The following is a 20,109-nucleotide window of genomic DNA, read 5'->3' as shown; positions in this document are numbered from 1 at the left end:
TGGTTTCTGTTCAAACACACTCTCCTCGAAGACTTCTCCCCTGGCAACCCTCCCCTGCCCCCAGATCTGGACAACTCCTAATGTATTGTTCTGGTCACGGCCTCATTGTTATTTCCACCTAGAAGCTTCCTCTGAACCCCTAGACTGAGGGTTGTTGCCAATTAAAACTGCTTCCAGAGCCAGCGGGGTCGATGTGAAGCCTCCAGGAAATACCACATGCCCTGCCTAAAACACAGAGCCTAAGAATGGGGTGTCGGCTAAGCTGAACACCAGCTGTACCCCGTTGTGGTTTGTGTTGCCTGGTTGTACATTCCCTGGGGTCACCCTGGGATATGGCACTTACTTGCCTTAATTCTACTTAAGTGGTTGTTTATTTCTAGGACTGAGTTCCATACAACCAGTTACCATGCTTCGTCTTGTTCGTCGGTGTACAGCTAGGACAGTGTGTAACTCATGGTGGGTGTGCAGAACACATTCATGGAGGGAAGGACACGGAGGAAGGAGAGGAATGGGGAGCTCGTACGTCCTGTTCAGAAGCAGGCGTAGCTCTCTAGGAGCATCTGGTTCTGGGTGAGAGGCACAGTTCAGTTCTGATGCCAGGGTTAAAACCAGGAGACCCAAACTCCCCCCAGAGAAGTTACTCCATGTAATATTTCAGTGTGCTTATCATCAGCATAGAGTTTATGGCAGTGGTATAATTAATACTGTAATTTCTCCCCCACCTACTTCCATGTCTCCTTTCCTTTCCCTTCTCCCTTTCTCTCCCATCTATTGCTGGTGGCCTCTGATACCCCCTGAGGGAAGTCTTTTGTGCAAATGTGGGCGCATTCAAGGACACCAGCAGGTGGCGCCTTAGGACTTTTTGATAACTGGCTTTTTTGGGGTGTTCTATTCTTGGTCAAGTTCATAACATAGGCAACTGTTAGGCAAGATTTCTTTCTGAAACAGGAAAGTAGGGTTGTTGTTTTTTTAAACTGAAAAGCAGAAGGGAAAAACAACAAGAACAGGAAAGTAAAATTAACAGATTTGTCAAATCTTTGTTTAGTTCTCTTAAATGGCTTTACAGAAACTTAGTTAGAGGGGTCCTCTGAGGCTGCCAGACCAGAGATTTCAAACCTTAGCCTTATCTGTGTGAAAATATAGGCTCCTGAGCCCCATCCAGACCACTGGATTGGAACCTGGGGGGGGGGGGGGGGGGGGGCAGGAAGTCAAGGCCAAGAGTATGGTTTTTATCTATTTTGGGGGGATTTCTGATGCTGTTGGCCCAGCTTGGATTCCAATGTAAATACCACTCATCTACACCCATGTTTTCCAAACTCTGTGTGCATGTGAATCACCTCTCTGTGCATAGGCCTATAAATGGAAGTCTTTGCTGAAATACAGACTCAGATTCCGTAGGTCTGATGGGGCCTGCATTCTGCATTTCTGACGGGTTCCCAGGCAATACTGAAATTCCTGGTCTGGGGATCACTCTCGAGAAGCAAGGATGCAGACAGAGCAGGACTTGGCAAATGATCACGTCCATGCTCCAGCCACATGCAGCCCATCACCTGTTTCTACACATAGTTTTATGGGGACACCGTCAGGCTCATTCATTTGCTCATTGCCTGTGTCAGCTTTCACACTGCGACAGAGTCGAATCGTTGCCACAGAGGCCGTATGGCTCACAAACATTTACTGTCTGACCCTTTGCAGGAAAGAGTTTGTCCACCCCGATCTAGAGCTTAAAGCCCTTCCAGGGGATCCGTGGAAAGGGAACTCCCTGCCTCACAGGACAATTCATTTCATTTTCTTTTTTTTAATCCACATGTGAGGATATGTTTTCATTAACTTTAGGGAGAGAGAAAGAGACAGAAACACCCATGGGAGAAACATTGATCTGTTGCCTCCTGTAGGCACCTCAAATAGAGCCCGAACCCACAACCTAGGTATGTGCTCTGACTGGGAATCAAACCTGCAACCTTTTGGTGTACAGGACCATACTCCAACCAGCTGAGCCACCCAGCCAGGGTCATTCCGTTTTCACACAGAGCTTAAGGAAGGTTTTCCCTTGCTTCCATTAACTGGGTTCTAATCCTATTGACAGGAGTCTTTTCCTTCTTCCACACACAAATGCTGTGCTTACCATCTCTCTTCCATGTTTCTCCTCCCAGAATATCACCCAGGACAGAGCCTTGGGTGTCTTCCCTTGATTGCAGAATGGAATGACCTACCACCTTTTTCTCTGTCCTCTGTCAGCTGCCCATGGAATGCATTAGCCTTTTCGGGTAGCCCCTCACCCTTGACATCCATATTTGTGATTTTTTTTAAGTGGGGTACTGTCTGAAGATCATAGAACCAAGAACAAACGTCTTTTGCACATCTTTTTATTTCACCTCCTCAGTACAATTTGTTCTTGGTTTATCTGCTTCCTGCTTTCTGACAATTCCTTCACATCTCTTCAGTTCTTTTGTTTCTCGACGCTTAAATGGCAGGCCCTCGCATCTCTCCCTGGTCCTCATATCTCCTCCTCCTACACATTCTCCTTGGATGATCTCAGCCAGGCTCTTGGCTTCAACCATTTACATGCTACAAAGTCCCGAGTCAGAAGGCCAGCCAGACCTTCTCCCTTTATTTTTAGTTATCTACGACCTGTGTCAACCAGGATGTTCCTGACTACACGTATCTCACGTTCAAAACTTCTCATCGTAGGGGCTGCCTCCCATCTCACCCTTTTCTACTCTGAATCTGTTCCTTCTTGTTTCTCCATTTTAACTAATGGTACCACCACCATGCCCTTGGATAAGCTAGAAACCCAGAATTAGCCTCACTTCTTCCCCTTTTCATCCCTCACCTCCAAGTGGGCACTGTTTCCCTCTGTCTGTAGCTCTCCGGCCCACCTTCCCTTCTCCCCGCTGCTGCCGCCTCAGCCTCAGTTCAGTGCTTATCACTCTCAGCGCTTATCACTCTCCGCCTCCGCTGCAGGAACCTCCTGCCGTGTCTCGCTCTTCTCCAGTGCTCTCCCTTCTCCACTGCTGGAATAGTCTTTCTACAATCAATTTTTATCACGCCACCCACCAGTGACTTCCCATTGTGTGTATGGTAGGAAGCCGAGGGCTTCATAATTCGGTCCCTGCTTACTCTTTTGTGAGTTCCCAAAGACTGCCATAAAAGATTACCACAAACTTGGTAGCTTCAGAAATTGCCTCTCTCATAGCTCTGGAGGCCAGAAGTTAGAAATCAAGGTGTAATAACAAGACAAACAATGGGTCTGTGCTGCCTGTCACTACTTGTGCCAATTAAGCAGAGACAGGGTTGAATCCTATATGGGCATCTATTCCAATACTGCCAGCAACGCGGGAGAGCAGCAGGTCCTCCACAAAAAATCTGCTCTGCACCCCACCATAAGCGGCTGCTTATATTGGTAGAAGTACAAAAGGAAGTGTGCAAATGGGCAGTTTACAGATATGTAAAGGGCTGGGGTCTTCACAGGGCTTAGTGATCTGCAAAGCCTAGGGTCTTCAAAGGGCTGGCGATTTTGGTTTCTGCTCCAAAGTTGTTCATCTTTCCATGATAATAGGCAGCACCAAAAAGGGAGGAAGGGCTGCATTTCCAGGTGAGCTCCCAAGTCCGGAATGCGGCTGCAGCCAGGTTAGAATGCGCCTTCTTTAATCAGAATAAAACAATCACGGTTAACAGGGCATGATGAATATTTCTTAACAGTTCCAGCTGGTTCCCTAACATTCTACTTCTGCCGCTGTCGGTGTCAGCAGGGTTGGTTCCTTCCTGAGGGCTCAGAGGGAAAAATCTGTGCCTCTCTTCTAGTTTCTAGTGGTTGCCAGCAATCTGCCGTGGCTCAGAGTTGCACCATTACTCCAATCTCTGCCTCCGTCCTCACATAGCTTCTCCTGGTATGTCTGTCTTCATATGGCCTTCTTAGAGGGCCACCAGTCACCAGGTTAGGGCCCACCCTAATTAATTATGCCCCCAGCTTAACTAATTACATCTGCAAAGACTGTGTTTCCAAACAGTGTCACATTCTGAGGTTCCTGGTGGACGTGAGTTTTGGAGAATGCCATTCAACCTAGTACCGTGGTCGGCAAACTGCGACTCGCAAGCCACATGCGGCTTTTTGGCCCCCTGAATATGGCTCTTCCTAAGCCTTAGGAGTACCCTAATTAAGTTAATAACAATGTACCTGCCTATATAGTTTAAGTTTAAAAATTTTGGCTCTCAAAAGAAATTTCAGTCGTTGTACTGTTGATATTTGGCTCAGTTGGTTAATGAGTTTGCCGACCATTGATACACGTCCAGCTTCAGCTCTGACAGCTCCTCACTGTGGGCTCACTCATTACATTTGGTGCCTGGGATGGGAGAGAATTCACCAAGCAGGCAAGGAGAAAGGATTCCAACAGAGGAAAGAGGATGTCTGAAGGGCCACAGACAAGGTAAAATTTGAGCTGAGTCTTAATATAATATAGTAAGACTTTATCTTTTGTGTGTGTGTGTGTGGGGGGGGGGGGCGGGGGGTGTTTTGTTTGTTTGTTTTGGCCTCATTCTACTTTAACGCAGTGGTCGCCAACCGGTGGTCCGCAGACCACTGGTGGTCCATGAGGTCCGAAAGGTTGGCGACCACTGCTTTAAAGCATAGCTCAGATGTTACCTCCTTTACAGAGCCTTCCTTGTGGCCATCACTTTTATGTGTGTGTGGGGGGGGGGGCGGGCGGGGGGTGTTTTGTTTGTTTGTTTTGGCCTCATTCTACTTTAACGCAGTGGTCACCAACCGGTGGTCCGCAGACCACTGGTGGTCCATGAGGTCCGAAAGGTTGGCGACCACTGCTTTAAAGCATAGCTCAGATGTTACCTCCTTTACAGAGCCTTCCTTGTGGCCATCACTTTTATGTTTTGATTAGAGGCCTGTTGCACGAAATTCATGCACTTGGGCGGGGGGAATCCCTCCGCCCAGCCTGCACCCTCTCCAATCTGGGACCCCTCAGGGGATGTCTGACTGCTGGTTTAGGCCCGATCCCTGTGGACATTCCTCTCACAATCCGGGACTGCTGGCTCCCAACCGCTCACCTGCCTGCCAGCCTGATCACCCCCTAACCACTCCCCTGCCAGCCTAATTGACACCTAACTGCTCCCCTGCCAGTCCAATCGGCCCCAACTGCCCTCCCTTGCTGGCCTGATCACCCATAACTTCCCTCCCCTGCCGGCCATCTTGTGGTGGCCATCTTGTGTGAGGGTGTGACAGTCGATTTGCATATCACCTCTTTATTATATAGGATTGGTTAAATACCAGTAGACGAGGCATGCCGGCCATGAGTTTGACATGCTTGTTGTACACTTTCAGTCCACTGCCTAGCACCTGGCAGGTGTCCAGGAGATGTTTTTGAATGAATTTCCCATCTGCATTTAATCTCATAGACATGATCACATACATTTCAGGGAGGAGTAGTTCAGTCTAACTGGACAGTTCTTCACCTTATGAGGTGGAGGGGATTTGAACCTGGAGGGAGGTTATACTGGATCCCCTCCATGCCTCCTTCTGTCTGGAGGTTCTGTTGGTCTCATGGTAGCCCCTTATAGGAAAAAGCACAATTTTTTAATGTTTTTATTGATTTTAGAGAGGAAGGGAGATGGAGAGAGATGGAAACATCAGTGATGAGAAAGAATCATTGATCGGCTGCCTTCTACATGCCCCACACTGGGGATCAAGCCTGTGACCCCTGACTAAGAATTGGACCCTGACCTCCTGGTTCATAGGTCGACACTCAACCACTGAGCCACGCTGACTGGGCAAAACACAGTTTTTAAGGCAGGTAGACTGCTTGTCCCCGCGCTGCTTTCAGAAGTTTCATCATCACTGGAAGAACTCAGTGCCCCTCAGACATCGTACAGAAATGCTACAGTCACAGCTGTGAGAGGTGCTGAGCATCTCAGACCTAATTGGGCAGAGATGGAGCTGTGGACAGAGCTGTTCCTGTCCAGCAGATGCAGTCATAAAACTCAGCAGGTTTCCCATGCTCCTTATTTGGATGGAAGGATTGTAAAGACTATATACTAGTAGTGGAACCTTGGTTCTCGAACTTAATTCGTTCCAGAAGGCTGTTCGAAAACTGAGTCATTTTCTCCTGTTAGAAATAATGTAAATTTAATAAATCTGTTCTAGACCCCCAAATGATTCCGTTTTAACCTTTCTTATATACAGTACATGTCTAATATACTTTTATAAATAAACACTTTAACAGATGACCACAAGACATATGAAAAAATGCTCAAAGTCACTAAAATCAGAGAGATACAAATTGAAACGACAATGAGATATCACCTCACACCTGTCAGAATGGCTACCATCAACAAATCAACAAATGACAAGTGCTGGCAAGGATATGGAAAAAAGGGAACCCTAGTGCACTGCTGGTGGGAATGCAGACTGGTGCAGCCATTATGGAAAACAGAATGGAATTTCCCAAAAAAATTAAATATGGAACTGCCATTTGACCCAGTGATCCCACTTCTAGGAATATATGCTAAGAAACCCAAAATACAAATCAGAAAGAATGTATGCAACCCTATGTTCATAGCAGCACAATTTACAATAGCTAAGATCTGGAAATAGCCTAAGTGCCCATCAGTAGATGAGTGGATCAAAAAGCTGTGGTACATTTAAACCATGGAATACTATGCAGCAGTTAAAAGAAGAATCTCTTACCCTTAGAGACAGCATGGAGGGATCCGGAGAGTATCATGCTAAGTGAAATAAGTCAGAGAAAGCCAAGTATCACATGATCTCACTCATATGTGGAATCTAAATAACAAAATAAACTGATAAACGGAGTGGATCCAGAGACTTGAAGCATGGAACAGAATGTGGAATCTTTGGATGGAAGGTGGGGGAAGGTGAGTGGGTGGGAGGTAATCAACCAAGGACTGTGTATGCATTTATGCATGGCCCATGGACACAGATAATGGGGCAGTGTGTTCCTCGGGCAGGGCTGGGGCAGTCTGGAGATGGTTAATGGGGGAAAAAGGAGACATATGTAATACTTTCAACAATAAATAATTATTTTTAAAAATATATAAACATTTTAAAAACAAAAAGGACATGAATTGTAAATGAAAATTTAACAAAAAAAATGAAATGTACAGTAAAAATTGAAAACCCTATATAATAAAGTGGTGATATGCAAATTGACTGTCACACCCTCGCACAAGATGGCCACCCCCATGTGGTCAAAAGATGGCCACCACAAGATGGCCGGCAGGGCAGTTGGGGGTGACCAGGCCTGCAGGAGAGGGCAGTTAAGGGCGACCAGGCTGGCAGGGGAGGGCAGTTGGGGGCGACCAGGGCAGTTGGAGGCGATCGGACCAGCAGGAGAGCAGTTAGGCATAGATCAGGCTGGCAGGGGAGCAGTTAGGGAGCAATCAGGCTGGCAGGCTGAAGCAGTTAGGGGCAATCAGGCAGGCAGGCAGGCGAGCGGTTGGGAGCCAGCAGTTTCGGATTGTGAGAGGGGTCCCAGATTGGAGAGGGTGCAGGCTGGGCTGAGGGACCAACCCCCCCCACACACACACACACAAATTTCATGCACCGGGCCTCTAGTTTAATAATAAGCAGCCACAAAAGCAAAAAAAAAAATCACAAAAATATTCACAGAACAATTTCCTGAGATGTTAACAACATGAGGTTTAGCGGTAAACTGACTCATACTCGCACATTTGCTCCTTTGTCACCTGAGAGTCACAACTGATGATACAGGTGTCAATACGAAAGGCTTGTCGAGGTGAGAGCCAAATTGTTCACGATGGGAGATGTTCGAGAACCAAGGTTTGGCCATAATTGAATGCTTTTTTCTATTTGTAGTATAGTTGAATTGAGTTTAATACCACCTTGTTACAGATTCACTGAAAGTTGCCTTTTTATTTTTGATGGTGGGAAATAAGACTTAATTCCATGGAGAACACCAAGAAATAGTGGCATTCAACCACATTTCTAAGGGGTGGTCAAGGTACAAGAATATTTTGGGAAGAAATCAAACACCCAGTACATAATACCTTTAAACATTCATTTTCCTAATTATAATAAGCCAGGCCGAACAGCTCATTGGTACTAATTATTACACCAAGTGGACATGTTAGAAAAATTACCACAGCGTGTAAACAGTCACTTTTTAATTCAGAACAGTTTGAGGTAAAATGCTATTATTCAAATAGCTTTGACAGGAAAAGTGTTCTATAAAAAGATTTCACATCCCTGAGTTAGAAATAGTTCCCTCTGTGACTCTCAAGGAGAATGCCTGGTCGTGGAAACAAACTCTGTTGCACAGTTACATGTTTATGCTAATGGGCACCCTTCGGAGTGGGCAAGGGTGGAAGGAATACTGCTTCTTTCTCAAAGCAGCCAACCCCCAATTATGCAGCCCCAGTTCAGCTAACCACTGGCTGTGGTGTCAGTGTGCAGCAGCCCTATGCAAATTGGGGTAATAATTTTGAGAAGGCCCGTCCCAGGCCAGAATCCCTAGGCGAGGGGGCTGTGTTGGTGAGAGGGCTTGGCGAAGCTCAGAGCCATTTGTGTGATTTCCCTCTTTCCTCTCTGTCAGGGATCCCTAACCTGGGGTCTGTGATGGCATCAGGGAGTTTGTAACGGGGATAGGAAACACACGCCAGCGTTATTTTTTATGCACTTCTAACTAACCTAACACGAAAGTGTGCGTATGTGCGTGCCACAATCCATAGTGGTATGAGTGGTACTTAGGACTTTTCACCCACAGAAACCACAGATTACTAGGAATACTGTCTCCCCCTCATGACTTAGAATTATTGCTGGTAGGCCACTTGTTAGAGTCTATGAAATGTGTTCATAAAGAATCACATGCAAGCCTGGCCAGTGTGGTTCAGTGGTTGAGTGTCAACCCATAAACCAGGAGGTCTCTGTTCCATTCCTAGTCAGGGCACATGCCTTGGTTGCAGGCTTGATTCCCAGGAGGGGGCATGCGGGAGGCAGCCGATTGAGGTTTCTCTCTCGTCATTGATGTTTCTATCTCTCTCTCCCTCTCCCTCTCTGAAATCAATAAAATAAAAAAGAATCACATGCAAAATTGTTTGAAGTATTTTATGCACTTAAATATATTATTCTCCATGGAAAACAAGGAAAGATTCAGGAGTTGTCATAGAACCAAGACAACTAGGGAGACATGACAACTCTGTGTAATGGATGCCCCATACTGGCTCTGGGAACAAAAAGAAAACAGTCATGAGAACACTGGAGTAATTTAAGTAACATCTGTAATTTAGTTCCTAGTAATGTGCCAATGACGGTTTCTTAGTCTTGACAGGTGTACCATGGAAACGTAGATGGTAACAGAGGCTATTCTAGAACTCTCTGTACCCTCGCTGCTGCCGCTCCCAGAGAGGTGTAGAGTGGAGGTTTTGTGTCAGCTCGAGCCTCTTCCTGATCCAACTCCGAGGAACTGTGGGAAGGGAGCAATCCAAAAGTAGGGAGAGGTTTTCCAGGGAAGCAAACTAACTTGCAGTGTATTATGGTGGGACAGGCATGCCTTTGGGGTCAGAGACCAGGCTTCGTGTTCTGTCTCTGTCCCCAGCCTTGTGCTCTGCAGCCAGGAAATGGCTGTGGACTTCCTCTTCCCCCTTGCAGCACGCAGCCATCACCAAGGCCTCGGCAGGGTCATCATGAGGACTAAAGATAACGTGCCCAGCAGGGAGCCCTTTGGTGCCTATTACATGCCATGCTAAGCATTTTTCATACATTATCTGATTTAATTCTCCTAATACCTGTATTACATGACCATTTTATAGCTGTGGAAACTGAGGGTCAGAGGCTCAATGACCTCACTGCCCAAGGCCACTAGCTGAGCTGAAATTCAGATCAGTGCTGACTGTAGTTCATGGATGTTCTGTGTCTTCTCTTGAGGCTAAGCCTTCCCTGATCACCTGACAGACCTGATTGCAGGGTGCTCTTTGCTGTCTCCGACTTCTGAACCCCCTCTTGTTTGTTTGGCACACCATCCCCACCCCATTGCCTTCCTCCTCCTGACACTGCTGCCCAAGTGGTCGGTCTCTCCCGACTTGAGGTTGTCCAGCTGGAAAGTGCAGGTGTTGGGCCGAGCTCAGGTCTGTCCCAGTGTGGAAGGTTTGTTCTCATTTCGTGGTGTTTAGCTGCTTGTTTCAGCAGTTTGGCGGGATGATTCCTAAATCACTGAAGCCAAAATTTTTCTCATTTGTTGTGAGCGAAGTTAGGCATTTCTATGTCATTCTCCCAGATTCCAGAGAAGGAGAGAGAGAGAGAAAAAAAAAGCAGAGCTCTAACTCTCCGTGACCTTTTAAAACTACAGCAATTTTTAAAAAAGAACATAGCAGAGGCCACTGTGACATTGATCTCTTCTTTGATTGGGATTTTGTTGAGGGATTACTCAAAAGGATATGGGAGTACATACATTTATTTATTTAGTTAGTTAGTTTCTTTCTGTGATTAGAGAGAGGAGACACCATGTGTCACCCTGTAGTGGCCAATTATTTCCAATTAAAGTCTATTGAAAGGAAGGAGAAAGGTAATTACCAATATCAAAGCTTATCTGGACAAGTGAATGTAGCCATTAGAAGCAGTTATTCGGTAATGAGCCGGATTCCCACAAGTACCATGGGCGCTCACATCTGTCTTGGAATGAGGAAGCCACGCGCTCGGTGAGGTGGCCTCCGAGGACCTGTGATCCCATGGTGTGCTCTTGTGTTTCAGTTTTTCCCCTACATCCTGTTGCTGGTGGCCATCCTCCTGTACCTGCCCTCCCTGTTCTGGCGTTTTGCAGCTGCTCCGCATATTTGCTCAGATTTGAAGTTCATCATAGAAGAACTTGACAAAGTTTACAACCGTGCCATTAAAGCCGCGAAGAGCGTGCGTGACCTCGACCTGAGAGATAGTGCCTGCTCAGTTCCTGGTTCTAATGAGAATGTAGGACAAAGGTAACTTAGTCTCCTGCAGGTACCAAGTCGGGTTTTGTTGTACACACATTGTCTGCCCTTTTCCTGTCCGTCTGGGCTTCGGATTCCAGTAGATGGGAGCAGAAGGGCCAGGAAGTCTTGATCTCCTTAAATCTCACCCCCACCTGTATGACCCAGCATCTGTCCTCACATGAGGAGTCCTCTCCTTGTTGAGTGAACCATCACTGTTTCACTGGAAGAGGTAACAGGTTAGGGCACGAGGTGTGGCTCACTTGCTTTCACCTATACCTTAATGGGGGAGCACGGAGGATTCTGAGGCCTTTGAGCTTAGAAAGCAGGTGTGAGAGAAGGAAATGAGTAGGCGGTGCCTTACCTTTTTACATTCTTCCCCTGATTCTTGTTATTAACAATAGTGATAGTATTAATAGCTCTCATTTAAAAAATACTTAATCTATTCCAGACATCATGTTAAGTTCTCTAAGTACATGATCTCGCTTAATCCTCAGAGCATCAAGAGCATTTATTTATCTCCCTTTCCCCCTTTGCAGATAAAAACACTGTCCTGTAGCAATCAGTGGGCAAGATGGGGCCTGAGCCAGGTCTGTTGGCCCACAGCCTGGACCCACACCCACTCAGCGGTCTGCCTCCCTCCCTTGCCAACAGGAAGCACGTGTGTTCTAGCCAGGCCAGAAAATTCTTTACTTTATTCTGCACATTTGAGCAGAACATTATCGTTTAAAAAAAGCAGCAGAATAAGAACTATCAAATTTATTTAACAAACATGTACATTCACTAGGTAACAGGTGTTCAAAGAATTTACAAATGTAACTCATTTAACTAAGTAGACCTTTTTTAAAATATTAAGGGGAATGGTGTTTTATTATTGCTTTTCATTCTTTGCTTTTTCAAACCTAATTTGATTCTCTTGTACGTGAGTGAAGTTATAAATAGAGGAGTTTGGGAAGGAAGGCGTTTGAGGTGTTTAGTGTGATATTGTTGAATGTGTTGATGTCTTTACTATTTGATGGTCTTGGTAAGGGTTTAAATGCTTTTTATTTTCTTATTAGTTTGTGGGAGATATCTGAAGGCCACTTCAAATACCCAATTGTGGAACAGTACTTGAAGACAAAGAAAAACTCTAATAATTTAATTGTCAAGTACATCAGCTGCCGGGTGCTAACACTCAGCATTATACTGTTAGCATGCATCTACCTGGGCTATTACTTTAGCCTCTCCTCCCTCTCAGATGAGTTTGTCTGCAGCATCAAATCAGGGATCCTGAGAAATGACAGCACCGTCCCCGATCGGTTTCAGTGCAAACTCATCGCAGTTGGCATCTTCCAGTTGCTCAGTCTCATTAACCTCGTGGTTTATGTTCTGCTGGTTCCCGTGGTTCTCTACACGCTGTTCGTTCCTTCCCGGCAGAAGACAGATGTTCTCAAAGTGTATGAAATCCTGCCCACTTTTGGTGTTCTGCAGTTCAAGCCTGAAGGGTACAATGACTTGAGCCTCTACAACCTTTTCTTGGAGGAGAATATAAGTGAACTCAAGTCATACAAGTGTCTTAAGATACTGGAGAATATTGAAAGCAACTGTCAGGGCATCGACCCAATGGTTCTCCTGACTAATCTTGGCATGATCAAGGTGGACAGTGTTGACGGCAAAACTCGCAAGCAGTCTGAGATGATGGGAGAGCAGCAGGGGAACCAGATGGCAGAGCTCAAAGGTAAGGTTAGCTTTCATCTGAGAGAACTCATGTGAGTGACTGACAGTCTTTGCCACCCCACCCTTCTGCATTAAACCATTTTCCTAGTGTGCTCTTAAGTGAAACCCTTCAGTACTAGGAGAGAGAGGCAAGGAATTGGGGCTGCCCACATTTCCAACTAAAGAAAGCTGTGCTGCCCTAACCGGTTTGGCTCAGTGGATAGAGCATCGGCCTGCGGACTCAAGGGTCCCAGGTTTGATTCCGGTCAAGGGCATGTACCTGGGTTGTGGGCACATCCCCAGTGGGGAGTGTGCGGGAGGCAGCTGATAGATGTTTCTCTTTCATCGATGTTTCTGACTCTCTATCCCTCTCCCTTCCTCTCTGTAAAAAAATCAATAAAATATATTTAAAAAATATAAATAAAGCTGTGCTTTTTCTAGACCAGTGGTTCTCAACCTGTGGGTCGCGACCCCTTTGGGGGTCGAACGACCCTGTCACAGGGGTCGTCTAAGACCATTGGAAAACACATATATAATTACATATTGTTTTTGTGATTAATCACTATGCTTTAATTATGATCAGTTTGTAATAATGAAATTGGGGGTCACCACAACATGAGGAACTGTATTAAAGGGTCGCAGCATTAGGAAGGTTGAGAACCACTGTTTTAGACTGTTCTCTCTTCCTACTCCTCCGCCTCTTCGTTTCATACTCTGCCTCTTGCTCCCCCTTGCTGTCATTCTTGCTTATATTTTGGTCTTGTTTTATTGGCTTTTCTCCCTGTACTTCTGATCCTTTTGTCTTTCATGCTCTGTCTCTTTCAAAAGGAATGAAAGTCCCGGTCAGTGTGGCTCAGTGGTTGAGTGTCAACCTATGAACCTGGAAGTCAGAGATTGGGGCACATGCCCTGACTGTGGGCTCGATCCCCAATAGGGGGAGTGCAGGAGGCAGCTGATCAATGATTGTTCTCTGTCTCTCTCTCTCTCCCTTCCTCTCTGAAATCAATAGAAATGTTTTTTAAATGGGGGCGGTGCGTTGGAGAGATGACAGTGTATTGGTTTAATTGTTGCCCCGACCTAACTTCACTGTGCAGTGAAATTGGCTACGGCAAAGAACATGAGATAGATGTATAGCGGCAGAGAAGTTAATCTGTGCTATGTGACTTCTGTCATAGATATTTGCTTTCCATTTTGACAGATGTGAATGCACACAGTGAAACTAAAGCAAATAATGGGGAGAGGAATGCTCGACAGAGACTCCTGGATTCTTCTTGCTGATGATCGTTTTCAGGAAGGTCAGAGCCGTGACTCCTGTGGCGTGGGATTCATTTTGGCTGCAGCGCCTCTGTGAGGTTTCAGCTGGTTTGCAGTAAATGGCTCTTGATAATGGCAGACACGACTTACGGAGTCCCTAATGAAAATGATGGCCCTCCGCATGCTGTGAGAGAGCCGTTCGTACACTTCCTTTGAGAAGCAATGCAGAGATGAGTAAGCCACAGGAAGTATGTGAGCTCTCATCAGGTGAAAAGCGGAAAGACTAATCAGAGTAAGAGTGGTAGCCCTTCTGGTGCCTCAAAGCAACATCTTTCTGTATAGATGGTGCGACGAGACTCAGAGCTACGGGAAAGCAAGGACCTCGGGAAACTGTTGGTTTTGTTTTGTGAAATAATAATAAGCATGTCAGGATACACTTCAGTATGAATCTCCTACATGCCCTAATGACTGCTGGACAGGAAACATGTCCACTGGCTGTGGGCCCAGAGGTGGACCTGCTCTTAGCCTTGTCCTGAACTGGGAGAAATGCACACCCTGGCTCTCTCTGCACTGCCACCTGAGAGCCTTGGCTAACCACACTAACCGCTATTTGTTGCAGCCTGTATGGAGGGCACCCGCCCATGCACTGCTCTGCCCGACAAGTTAGTTTATAAGACAGAGTCTAAAGGGTATTGAATTGTGACTTCTGTCCCGGAAAGAATGCTTCGGAAAGAGCCCGTAGGGAAATCTGAACTTCCAGCCCAGGTTTATTCCAGGCACTGTCCAAGGGGCGTTCACAGCGTAGCCCCTGTTAGCAGAAGCATTTGAAACAGTGTTACTTAAACAAATTAACTGAATGCCGAATGCCTAAAGTGAGGGACATTTTGCCTACTGTGATCAGAACGCATGACAGCTGCCATACCATGTGCCTGGAGCCAGCACAGCTTAGCAGTGTATTTTATTTATATTTAAGTACATCTTTTATACATTTATTTTAATTTAGTGTCATATGGTGTCAGAATTGAGGTCATTGGGGAAGAACATTCTAACACTGATGGAGAATTACAGAATAAATGTGACAAAAGGGTACATATTATAAATCCAAGCATTATTTTGTAAACATTTTCAAGCCAAGAATATGTAAAAACTCTAACCAATTCTGACCATGTAAAGACATCCTAAGTATGTTTACATTTTATACAAACTTTTGAAAAATGACATCTGTGGACCTCTCCATCTTCATTCTTAGAAAGCGAACACATTGCTAACACGAGCAATCCTCAGGAACCTCAAAGTTTACATGTGGCTCTTAGGGACAGTGTTGACCTGATGTAATGACGGTTTTGTGAAGAACAAAAGTTACATAATGTCTTTCAGAATATTCACAAAGGCAGGTTTCATTTGTGCTTCTGTGATGGTTTCTGCAAGGAAGAGCTAATAATAATTAAGGATGCAATTAATGCTTTAAATTATTCTTATTATGTGATATTTATTACCATTAAATTATAGTGGAAATGGCAGTGATCTGTCTAAGTAACCAATTTTGCTACATGTTCATGTCATTGTATCTGAGATGTTCAATCACTATATTCTACATTCATTGCTTTTTATAATTTGAAAATATATGCTTTTCTACGCTATGCTTTTCTTTCAAAAAGCCTCATCTTTTCTGTAGACTGTCCCTGATTTGCAGTGTTTTGAAGCAGTAAAGTGGATACATTATTTAGGAGACAGGAACTCTCTAAGTCCCGCCATGTGTCATCCTTCCATCAGAGTCATAATTGGCTTCTGTTCATGTCCCCGTTCCCACTCTCTGAGCTCTGAGAGGGTCTGTGACACTAGTCAAGTCACCGACTACGTGGGCATGAAAAAGACAGGTCCCCATCTTTGAGGAGTGCAGAGTCTAGTTGAAGGCAGGGAAAACAGAGGCAGGTGCAAGAAGAAGAGGAGCCACAATAAAGGCCCTTCCAGAAAACACACAGCGGGTGCTCTAAGCTCCTGGGAAACACCCTGTCATTTTTCTCTTTTTCATAGTGTCTGTGGCTGATGGTTTTGAGAGTCTAGTTACAGTTTTCCCCAGAGGCTCTATAGCCACGTGCCCCGCCCCCCCCCCGCCCCTCCCCCTCTCAGGTTGAAGCCTGGACCAAACCGTGACATAGACTGTGATTTTCAAGAGCTCCAATCACTCCAATCACCTTTCATCCCTGACCTGGCATGGGGTGGGGAGGACAAGCCCATGGGCTGGTTGCCTGAGAACAACAGTCATGATGTCAGGAAGCTGAGGTGGATGGCATACATTTTTGCTTGGAAAAAAGTGATACTAGGAAAGTTAACCCATCCCATCCACTGTGAGTTACTGGCTTAGCAGTAATTTGAACAGCCAGATTTCTGAGGGTGAGGAGACATTCATTGCTCTATAAAAGGAGACAAACTTCCTAAATGAACTCCTTGTGTGTCCCCCCCATTCCCCTGCCAAGTAGCACTTGACCTTGTCTCTGACCCTCTGACCCAGGTCTGCCTAGTAAACCACCAGGCAGCCTCTGAACCAGGCTCATAGCTCCCATGTTGCAGCTGGGCCTGGGCCCTTCATTCTGAATGCAGTGACCAGTTGCATGTATAGTTTTACCAAGGGACCGCAGAGACCCTCCAATACAGAGGTCCTTAAACTTCTGGGAGGTTACAAACTCCCTTGGAAATATTTTTTAAAAGCTATATACCTCCTTTTCAGATCTACACAAACACTAAGCAAACCTTCCGGGGTCACAGCCCACGCTCCCAGGGTTAAGCTGTGCTTTAATGGCCAGAGGCCACCGCACAGCAGCGTGGAGGCCCCCACTGCCCTTGTGTTTCCACAGTGAGCCTCAGCGGAAGGCTCGCTTTTGAGCGAAGTGTCCCTATTGAGTAGCCGACTTCATTTTCTAAAGTCAGATGGGAAAGTTACAAGAGTTGGCGTGGGTAGCCTGGATTGGTCAGGCCGTTGGCATTGACTGCTGTTCTCTCTCTGGCCACCAGGTGTTACTTATTCCAGATCCATCATTGTCCCCATGCAGCCTCACTGGAATGTGAGGAGGGTGGACCAACACTTGTAAAACGATTTGTCCTGCTTCATAGTGGTCCTGTGAGGAAGCTGGGAACTTCCAGGTGTGTGGTGGGTCCTGTGGCGTGTTCATGCTTCATTTGTGGAAGCAGCCTGTTGACTGGGTATCCTCTCCTATCCAAGAACGAGCCAGGGTAGGACCGCAGGGCACTGGGCCTCGCTCCTGGGAGAATTAGCTCAGCTCTTAGAGGCAGGCACACACTTTTTTTTAAATGCATGCATGTTTGGTTTATTTTGCTATTGTCGGTCCAGGGTAATTTGAAAATCCATAAGGGTGGGAGTTTTTATCCACTGCTGTACCCGAAGCTCCTAAAACAATGATTGTCGTGTAATAGGCATTCTTAAATGTTTGTTGAATCCATAAACACACCAGCGTGATAACTCCTTGTTTGTTGGCAACTGTGATTTGATTTTAAACCGAAGATGGTTCTCGGCAGGAGAGGGGAAGGGAGCTCACTTAGCTTCTTGGTAGGGGGGGAACTATTTCTGCAGATGAATAGGTTTCTACAGATAAGTAGTGACCATTCTTAGCCTTTTATTGTGGAGTTAGTTATGACCACTTTCCAAGTTCAGTACAAGGTCAATGCTGCCCTGCAATGATTAGGGCAACTAACGTTTTAGAGGTCCTGGTCTCCGTAATTTCCCAGCAGAACCTCATGAAAAGGGTTGTTGATTGAAATGTGAAGTTGTCGGTAATTGAGGTTTCATCTCAGGGCATAGAATGAACTAGCTTCTGGGCAATCACTGGCCTTTGGGCTCTGTTTTTTCACAAGTAAAGTGAAACCTTTAAAGAAAGATGATACTGTGTTATTTGTGGAATATCATCAATGTTCATCTGTGATTGGTTTTGCCTGCTTGAAATGAAATGTTTTGTGTTCTGGGTTCTCTTTTGAGCAGTGAAAATGTGTTGTCACTTAAAGCATGTGACTTGATCAGTAATTGTTCTTCAAGTTCCTGAAAGTTATAAAAGCTTCCGTTGACTTGAGTGCTTCCCCGCTGCCCACCAGAAGAGGAAATCCTGTAGAGTTCTACAGCGCCACAAATGTCCCTACAGAACTGAAGCCATCAGCTTCTCTGTAACAAGTTGGCTTTTTAAAAGCATCCTAAGTACATGTAATGGTATTCTGTAAGTGGTGCTTCTAGGTGTAATTTAAATTCTTTTTAATGACTAAATTTCTTCACAACTTTTAAAGGAAAATGTGTTCTTTTTGCTGTGTCATTTGGAAAGAATGGTGGCTTCTACTCCACAAAGGATGAGAACATACCATGGTTTAGAAAATGATCCTTAAAACCAGTACGAGCACCTTGAAAGCTCTGTGTTTGGGTGGTTATCACTCTTGATTTTGTATTCATTCCCACATATGTCAATTGTCCAAGGTCTTCCTTCTGGTCATGCTGACTTCTTTTAAGGAGGGATGACAAGCTAAAATCAAGGCTGTAGTATCCATAGACAAAGGTGAAATGCTGTTTTGGTTCTGCACTATTGTGTCCACCTAAATAAAACTTCTGTGAGTAAGAAAAAATGTCTGAATATTCCTTGCCTCCTCTTCAGGGAAGATGTAACAGAAGATGAGTCCTGAAATGTCCTGAGGCTCATTCTTCTCCACTGGATGCATAAATTTCAGTGGGCTCCATGGTACTTACTAAAATCCAGCTGGTGATAATGGTAGGAAGAAAGGCTTGATTAAGGGCCCACGGATTCTGGAATTTCTAAAGCAGAAATCACAGGCTTTCTGATTGGGGATTGTTTGCCTGGGCTTGGAGAGGAAGGAGTACAGATTCTGTGCTGCTAAACTGATTGGCCTGCCCACTTCTCCCAAGAGGGCGACTCCTTTGTACAATGGTCAATTAACACAATTGACGGTTGTGGGTAATAAATCAGAGCCATTCAAAATCTTAGCACAGTGCCTGCCATCGAGTGAGTGCTCCATACATGGTAGCTGAGGTGATATTCCTCCTGCTCTTGGCTGTTTCCTCGGATGGCATCCCAGGAACCTTGGAAGCTGTATTCGTTTTCTATCATTCCGAAACAAATTACCGCTACCCTAGCAGCTTAGAGCAACACATTTATTGTCTCAAGTTTCCCTGGGTCAAGAGCCTGGGCATGGCTGAGCTGAGCCCTCCGCTCAGGATCTGACAAGGCTACAGTGTGGTGTGGATGGATTACATTCTCCTCAGAGGCCTGACTGGAGAAGGAGTAGCTCCCAAGCTCCCACAGGTTGTTGGCAGAATTCATTTCCTTCTGATGGTATGACTTCTTTTTACTGAACTAGTGGCCCAGTGCACGAAATTTGTGCACATTAAAAGGGAATTAGAGGAAATATTTTAATGTTGCTATTTGCCCTTTCTCTATAATAGAAGTGTGAGAGATGAAAGGAAATTAGTAAAATGTATATGAAAATAATATATAAATTTATTAATAAACAGTAACAAAAGGCTATAACAACAGAGGCATGATATAAAAACATGTTATGAAAATAAAAACATGATATAAGAACAACAAAAACATGATATAAAAACAAGTGATGCAAACAATGACTGATAAAATGATTAAGCTTATTCTAATATCTCCCTGTACACCACATTAAGAGTGAAAACACTTTCAGAGTGCTTGACTAATTTCCCTTGTGATGAAGTATGTAGAACTTTAACATCACATGCTCTTCGAACTCGAGAGAAAGCAACATATAACTGACCATGTGTGAAAACGGGTTCAGATAGGAATATTCCTACTCTGTCTAGAGTTTGTCCTTGTGATTTATTAATAGACATCACAAATGCTGGCATCACGGGAAACTGTTGTCAAATTAATTTAAATGGGAGGCCAGTGTCAGATGGGGACAAATCAATTCTTGGAATCAGAACAACCTCTCCCTCTGCAGATACTGTTAATACTTCAGCTTCGATAATATTAGGTCATAATCTTTTGATAATAAATCTGGTACCATTACAAAGACCCCATTTACTATTAAGATTTCTCAATAGCATGATGATTGCACCCACTTTCAATTTTAATTTATGACATGGCATTCCCAAAGGAGTAATACTACTAAGAAATTCGATGGGAAAATTTTCCTTTCGGCATCATCTGTTGAGTCAATGGAATCATCATTCAAATA

The 20,109-nt window shown here is 45.0% G+C and overlaps 1 protein-coding gene across 1 annotated transcript in view; it reads left to right on the top strand.

Moving 5' to 3' along the window:
* The window catches only part of PANX1 (pannexin 1), a 55,119-nt gene extending 36,620 nt beyond the window's left edge, over window positions 1–18,499 (top strand). The window contains exons 3-5 of the mRNA XM_070425850.1: window positions 10,733–10,956; window positions 12,003–12,661; window positions 13,838–18,499. Of these exons, the coding sequence (XP_070281951.1) occupies window positions 10,733–10,956; window positions 12,003–12,661; window positions 13,838–13,917 (963 nt within the window). The 3' untranslated portion in view covers window positions 13,918–18,499. The remainder of the gene's footprint in view (window positions 1–10,732; window positions 10,957–12,002; window positions 12,662–13,837) is intronic.
* Window positions 18,500–20,109: the final 1,610 nt, after the last annotated feature.

Source organism: Myotis yumanensis, unplaced genomic scaffold, assembly GCF_028538775.1.
Source record: "Myotis yumanensis isolate MYYU_CA2020_CCGP unplaced genomic scaffold, mMyoYum1.0.hap1 SCAF_10, whole genome shotgun sequence".
NCBI lineage: Eukaryota > Metazoa > Chordata > Mammalia > Chiroptera > Vespertilionidae > Myotis > Myotis yumanensis.
This window is presented reverse-complemented; position numbering and strand designations above follow the sequence as displayed.